This window comes from Fulmarus glacialis, unplaced genomic scaffold (genome assembly GCF_000690835.1).
Source record: "Fulmarus glacialis isolate BGI_N327 unplaced genomic scaffold, ASM69083v1 scaffold27504, whole genome shotgun sequence".
Lineage (NCBI taxonomy): Eukaryota > Metazoa > Chordata > Aves > Procellariiformes > Procellariidae > Fulmarus > Fulmarus glacialis.
In genome coordinates, this window is record NW_009206542.1 from 1,445 (window position 1) to 9,316 (window position 7,872).

At 42.2% G+C, this 7,872-nt stretch overlaps 1 protein-coding gene across 1 annotated transcript; it reads right to left on the reverse strand.

The window, feature by feature from the left end:
• Positions 1-66: 66 nt before the first annotated feature.
• On the reverse strand, positions 67-7,741 carry LOC104075338 (complement receptor type 1-like; the record flags this gene model as incomplete). Its single annotated transcript, XM_009575790.1, has 13 exons — positions 67-148; positions 421-496; positions 661-690; positions 926-1,105; positions 2,723-2,905; positions 3,211-3,395; positions 3,941-4,107; positions 4,335-4,519; positions 5,189-5,368; positions 6,123-6,208; positions 6,778-6,877; positions 7,135-7,320; positions 7,559-7,741. Coding segments are annotated over 13 exons (1,823 nt in total), but the record flags the coding sequence as incomplete, so codon positions are not given.
• Positions 7,742-7,872: the final 131 nt, after the last annotated feature.

A 7,872-nucleotide genomic window follows, 5' to 3' on the forward strand; every position in this document is an offset into this window, starting at 1 on the left:
ATCGGAACAACCCAAATTTGCAGCTATAACTGATACTTTATGTTGAGTAATATAAATCCATACCTTCTATGGAAGACATGAACATTTCTGTTCCGTGGTCTGGTTCAGAGCGGTTTGGTAACTGTAGTTTTCATATGTATTGTAATAGCTAAGTGAAAAAGAAGAAAACGGTGAACTGTATTGGTTTGTAAAAGAACACTCAGGTTGGTTTCCTCTTAGGAAGAGGGTCTTAAAATGAAACAACATAACCACACCATCGATTCCAGGTTGCTGTGCCTTGTGCAGTTTGCAAGCCTGAGCTGAAGATACAAAACTGCAAGACCCAGGCACATTCAGGCAAATATTTCAAGTGTATAAAGTGTATAAAACTTGGGACTTGGCAACAAAGGACGTGAATGAACATCCAGAAGACTGTCTTACCCTTCCTTCTGCTTAGAAATGATTTTCCAGACAATGCCTGCCCCCAGGAGAAGCAGGACTCCTGCAGCTGCGACTCCTGAGGGAGAAGAGTACGTATTATTCTCACTGTGTGTTTCAAAGCATATCAGCACAAAAGACATAACAAGGCATATCTTCAAAGTAAGCAGAGAGAAACGGTGCCACTGAGGCCACTGCATAAAGCTAAAGATCTGGCCACAAAAATGTTTCTAAGCTGCTTACCTAGGCCTACTGAACCGGACTTGTGTGATGCTGAAGGGAAGAGAAAAAGGAAAATCAGCGAACTATTCTAACAAAATATGGTGTTTCTCAACTGTAGTTAATCACTTTACCAATAAAGCTTTTACTGCTAAGGCCTGTAATAGAGGATTTCTTAAAAAACACACCATTATATACTGTTTTTTTTTTAAATACAGAAAGACATTTGCATGTTCAAGATGCATTTGCATGTTTCTGTTTGATTTTGCTTCATTTACATTTCACTTACTCAGTTTACAGGCTGGTACAGGAGGGTCCCAGCTGAAGTCCTCTTGGCACTGAATCTGACTGATACCTTCCAATGTGTAACCATCATCACATTCAAGAGTGATGTTAGTCCCAGAGCGATAAGTATTTCCTTTTATGACTTTCTTAACACCTTGAACTTCTGGGAATACACATCTGATCTCTGAAATTAGAAGTAACAAAAAAAGGACATTTAATGAGAAGGAACATAAGATACGAGAAGTACAACTGTGCGTTGTTTAAGACGTTGTTCTTGAAATATTTCTGAATGTAACCAGGAATTAATTCTTATTCCACAGGGTAATTCCTTTCTTTGTGGCTGCAGAAGAGGGCAGGTGTCTCACTCCCACATGTGAATATTTGTACAGATCAGCTACTCCACACTGATATGGCAGATGGAAAATTGTCTGTAGTAGGGGTACCTTGGGAGAAGCCTGCCAGAGAAAGAGATTTTTCTGATACTGGGCTACCAAAGCATTTGGAGAAGAAAGCTGTAGCAGGGAAGAATTCTGTGGGAGCTTTAGAGCCAACTGCCTATAATCCACTTGTCTGTAGAAATCCCTTGCCCTTAAAAGATACCACCAGCCATATTATTTATCAATAATTAATTTATTAATTAGTCCAGCCATCTAAGCTACTTATACCACTGATTTCAATGAATTGAGTTAGTTGCTTCAATTTAAGTGTCTAATCACCTTTGACAGTCCAAGCCCAAGAATTCTGGAGAAGGTTCTCAGTGGAGACCAAAGGGGTAACATCAATGTGTAACTTTTAACCTTTGTTTCATGTCTTTTTTTTTTATATTTATTTTTACTTTCACATGTAATTGTTACTAAGGACACTTCAAAACCATAAGAATGTGGAATGGCAGGGAGAATTTTTCTGCTTCCTTTAAAGAGCCTCTGACTTATTTACATAAGCATTTGGTACGTTATTTCCTCTCATTGTTATCCAAGCACGTTTCAACTCTTGAGTCACTGAGGTGGGTGCAACTCCACCAAGGAAGCACGCTGTGTGGGTAATGAATTTATTCCGGTGAATGTCCAGTTTTCCATGCAGGAACACCCACACTAGGAATCTTGTGACATTCATGAAATTGCCTTTAGTCAAGTTTGCCTAATGACTGACCTTTACAGTGAGCTACACAGAAGTGCCAAGTCACAGATATAGAGGCATTTTCCGAGAAGGGAATAGTCAGGCTCACGTGTAATCTACGAATCGTCCATCAGAGACAAATTCTCTGATATAATAATTTCCTTTGTTTCCTGTTAGTGATAACTGGGGAGTAAGAGACACAAAAAGGGAAGGAAAGGGAAGGGAAAAAGTTTCTACTCTTCTACTAAAAGTAAAAAGGTTTTAATGGAGGGAAGTTACTATACAACTCATTCATAGCAACAAGAGCAGAGATGGAAAACATGCAAGAATTAAAATTGCCCTCCAGAATTGCCTCTATTGTACTCATACCCTTCTGGCTACTAGCATAGGTTCCCATCTTGCTTCTTTACAACAATATCACGCTCTTAGATAAATTCATAATTAACAGATCAACACTGCCTAGCTATGATATAAAAGTGGTTCCCAAACAAAACAAGGGGATGGAATTCAGTGTTAGCTGCAGAAGATTTTACTGCTTAGATTTTGGCCCATATATCTCTCTGAAGATTCAATTTTTTCCCAATGTAAAATGTGTGTATCAGCATGGCTGCATGTCTCCTCAGCCCAGTTCTGGTTCTGCCACCATGAATTCTAAACAACATGAGCAAACTAAGCACAAACACACCTTCGCACCGAGGAGGAGGCTGGCTCCAGGTTCCTGACACCATGCAGTTGATGAAAGCATTCCCAACAAGTGAATAACCAGGACTGCAGCTGTAGGATACAGATGCTCCATAGAAAAAAGTGTCAGAGATGTTGCCTTTGAGCTTCCCGTGGGTGATGTTTGGAGGATGGAGACACTTCACAACTGGAAAGTCAGGGAGAGACAAACAACAGTGTTGACATGAGGATCCTGATGGACTGGCAGAGGGTAGCTAAGGCACCATACCTTTGCAGCCTTGATTGTTCCCTTTTAATTTCTTCACCTAGGCTCAACAACTTTTTTTGTAACCCTGTAACTCCATCAGGCTTTGGAAATGGCTATAAACTTGATTTTGTTCTTCTCACACATTCTGTAGTAAAGGACTCAGATTTAGTCCTTATACAAACCTTTCCCTAAGGCAAGTCATGTTAAATGTCCTGTCTTCTTAGCTCTCTGCAACAAAAACACACCTTGACAGATGGGAGGAGGATGGCTCCAGGCACCAGATTGTGTGCAATAAATGGATGCTGCCCCAATGAGAGAGAAGCCGGGCTCACACATGTAGCTTACAGATGTTCCAGGAGTGAAAAACGCTTTTGCTGGGCCATTGTGAGACCCGTGGGTGATATCTGCAGGCTTGGAACAGTGCAGCACTAAAAAGAGAGAAGTGCAGATCAAAACAGAGCTCATCCAGACAAGAGGGGAAACTTTTGAGCTCCTGCAGATGGCTGTACGCTCACTCCCACAGCATTGAATCCAACACACAGAGCCAGCCCTGCCCAGCCCTCTGCACTCACTTCACCCCAAATAATCTATAAAGCATATAGCATCACACACATTTCTTCTTACACAAAGAACATTGTACAGCATCATTTTTCCTGGTATATCAGATAAGAAGGTGATTGGTTCATATCTATAATGGGAATTCCACATTTGTAAGACCATCTTATTACAACATCCATACAGGTTCCTTGCAGCTGGCGAAACTGGCCTAAGCTCATGTTTAAGGCGTTCATGCTGAGAAACTGAGGCACCAAATAATGCAGAAATAAGAATGGGAAAAATTAGGATAGATGGATCTTCAGATCTAAACACTAGACTCCAGATTCCTCTCGCCTCCTAAACATGTTGCAGCACACTACCGAGAGTGGTAAGGTCAGAAAGGATAGCCATCTAAGGGCAGATAACACATGCTTTCCTCTTCCACAGATGGGGAGTGGAGGATCCCATGTGCCCCCAGGCTGGCACTTGTGGAGGTCTTTTGGGACATGAACAGTGTTGCGTTCAATTGTAATGATGCCTCCAGGCCTATACAGGGACTCCAATCTGATTGCTTTTCCATTCCCAACTCTTGGGCTCACAGCCAACTGTGGACAGCGAGGGTATAAAGAACCCTTTAGACCGTGGAACTTGTGTGGGATACAGACCATAGAGTCCACAGAGACCTCATTCTTGGCCACAGAGACCTCATTCTTTCTTTAGTGGTGGAGTTTGTTGAAGCAGCAGCTCGTTTCAGCAAGTCCTTAGTCAAATATCACTACATGTTTAACGCATTTAGAAAGTTGAGAAGATTCAGAGGAAAGAGCACAAACACACCTTCGCACTGAGGAAGGGGACGGCTCCAGACTCCATATGATGTACAACGAACAGAGTTATTCCCAATGAGGGAGAAGCCATGTTTGCAGTGGTAGTGCACAAGTGCTCCTACATCAAAAGTGTCTGAGAAATGACTGCTGTGTTCCCCATTAGCAATGCTTGGAGGAGGCAGACACTTCACTACTGAAAGAGGAGAGGGAGAAGGTGAGAAGGTGACATTAAATTGTAAAAAAAGTGAGAACAAGAGAGTAAAAAAGTGCAGTTAACCCTTTTCACTGCAAAAAGCAGGACAGTTTGGATGTCTCTTCTTATAATAGACCTACCTGGCTTGGTTGTGGTATCAGGATGATGATAGTGCTCTGCCACTCCATCTAGATGCAGCATTAAGAGTTTAAAAGACACATTTGGTTGAGCAAATACAATGCACAAATTTACCTTCATTTTCCATCATCCTGCCTTTCTATTTCCAGCAAAAATTACACTCCTCTCTGGTAGTCACTGTCCTGCCATGAAGCTACCAAATTTCTCACTTTCAAGAAATGAAGAGAACACGGATTATGGATTGCAAGAAGAAGAGTGAGAAAAGAGCAAATCATGCTTATACTTACAGCATTACCCAAAACAAGAAGGGTGAGAAAAGAGCAAATTCATGCTTATACTTACAGCATTACCCAAAACCTGGCTTATCTCCTGTGTGAGAAGAGAGGCATAAATAAAAGGAACAATTTCTGGTTTCTCCTTGAAGCAACTGGAGCAAACAGTAAAAATAAAGCCAACTTTGGCTTCAGTGAGTGGCTAGGAGCAGTCGGGGAGGAATCCGCAATGCTAACAAGTCAGAGTACTGACACTTACCCTGCTCACAGACTGGTATGGGTGGATCCCATGTTTTATCAGCCTGGCACTGGACTGTGCGATGGCCTCGCAAGGTGAAACCTTTATGGCACTTAAAGCTAACAGTATCTTTGTATGTGTAGCGATATTTAAGAACAGATACTCTGCCATTCTGGATCTGTGGGACTGGACATACCACCTCTGAAAAAGAAATTCATTATCTCAGAGAGGGAGCCATATGTACGCTGTAATTAATGCATACATAAAGTCCATCCTTAACATGCCACTGCTCAGAGGAGTTTCACAGGTAGTACTTGGAGACTCACAGAAGAGTAACTTCAAGAATTGAGGGCTTTTTAGTTCCTTTAGGAACTCTAGGTTTACCACTTTATTGTATATATAAACATGCTTTTGTGCCTATAAGCAGAATAATGCAAATACATTCCAAGAAATGTATTAGATGGTGTAGAAATCCATAAGCGAAGTTAGTCATTCTCCTGACTGCTTTACTACACCAAGCTCACGCCTTCCAAAGCAATTCCGTCTGAAGGAAAGACTAATTGCAACGATCAACCACTGCAAAACAACCTTGTGGTTTGGATAACAGTACAGTATTTGGAAGATCCCAGTTCAATTTTATTCAATATCCCACTCTTCTACTGCAAGATACATTTCTTCCTTAATTTATTATTTATGTTTGTGAAACAAAAAGGACAAATCCCTGCAGGCATCTCACAACTCTTCATTCTACATAACTCTGAAAGATCAAAAGCTAGCATCTGGAAGATTTTTAGAAGAAACCAAACAAGAAAACAAAACAAAACAATCCTAGAGGAGTATTATGCTTAAAAAGTCTTATTCTTCAAGGCTCTATTTGTTTTAAGGAAATGCCACTTTTTAATTTTAAGCACTTAATTTGGCAATTCTGGGCCAGATCTAGTGGTGACCTACTTACTCTGACAAATGGGAAGAACACCACTCCATGAGACATCTGGTCCAAAAATCTCACATCGCCTATGAGACTGTCCAACCAGTCGGTGCCTGGAGTTACACAGAAAGAAATATCAGTTGATACCAAGCCATTCAGCTTGGATTTTGCACTCCCACTCTGACACTACCCCCAGAGGTTTCCTCCTGCAGCCTCCTGTTTCTGGCTGGTCACAGAGGTGTTTCTGTTGGTTTGACACAAGGGAATGAAGGACACCAAGTTCCTTCTTCCTAGATCCAAGATGAACAGCAATGATTCCAAATTACTCTGGGGTAGATTGGTCAGGTGCTAAATCAAGACTCAGAGCCAAGTGATTTCCAAACCGCTGGAGCTTCCTTGCAGCACGTGCTCACTTGCACTCTCAGCTCCTGCTGGGTGGCCATCTGAGAAGGCAGACTGAAACTGAAGTTTGCAAAGTAATCTACTGAGCACAGGCAGGGAAAAATGAGAGACTGTTCTCCCTTTCCTGAGCAGGCAACTATAGCATAACTGGAACCAAAATACAAATTCAGGCTTGCTGTGGGAGAACGGCCTGTGCAGAGGAGTGGGCTCTGAGCCTTTACTGTAAATTGCCCAACTCGGAGCTCAGAAATGCAGTCAGCAAAGGCAGTGTGGGACTCACCCTTCTTCACACGTGTGGCTCACGGTTGACCCAAAAAGGAGATCTGTCAGAACAACAACTCTGCCATTCTTTGGTGTTTCTGGGTATTTACATTGCTTCCCTGGGAAAGAACAAGGGTGAGTTTAAACTCCTCTCTTGCAGTTTTGTAATGCACTATGAGAAGGTATCTTAAGGATCTGTCCACATTCACACTCCAATAAAGACGTGATTTTTAAAAGGCCAATAGCTGCCCAAACTATGTGACTAGTGAAGCCATGTATGAATCAATTTTTAAAGAATTGCTTTAAGAAACCCACAAATGTAGCTTAGACAATTTTCAACAACCAACACCAAACTGATTGAGCTATTCACTTTTACAGAACGCTAGCGCTTCAGACCACGTGTGGTTTTTGAGGCATGTCAGAGTTGGGGGTACTCCGGGGTGTCTCATGTATCCCAGCTGGCAGCTGTATCGCACGGTGTCCCCAACAAGAAACTCCGTCAGATTTTTGTATTCCTCACTTAGCTCAGCAAAGGTTAAGTTTGGAGGGGCTCCACAGCCACCTATCAGGAAAGAAAACACAGGGAACAATAGGGATATCGACTACACAGAGTTGTTTTAAAATGTATATTGAGTATGCCTAGATAAAAGTTTACAAGCAAAACTGACCACAAAGGGGAAGGACTGAAGGATTCAACATTTTGCGAAGAGTGAGGGAAAGGACAAGTCCTACAGGCTTTCAAAGGCAGAAGTTCCCAGACTATCCATAACTCCAGCCATTATCTCAGAACCACTGTGTACCTGCACACCGAGGAAGAGGGAGGCTCCAGTTTCCAGAGTCGGTGCAGTAAACCGATGCCTCTCCCAGGAGGCTGTAGCCAGGGTCACAGCTGTAATTTACGACCATCCCAGTAGTGAAAACCTCCAAGTCCTGGCTGTTGTGATTTCCTTTGTCAATATTTGGAGGTGAAGGACATTGCAGCACTAAAGAGAGAGGAAAAAATAAAATGAAAAAAGGGTATGAACAGGGTAACATGCAGGAAGGATGCATGCACAAAGCCACCAAAGTGAACACAGCATCCTGCATGTGCTGGAGGCACGATTAGATCCGTGGG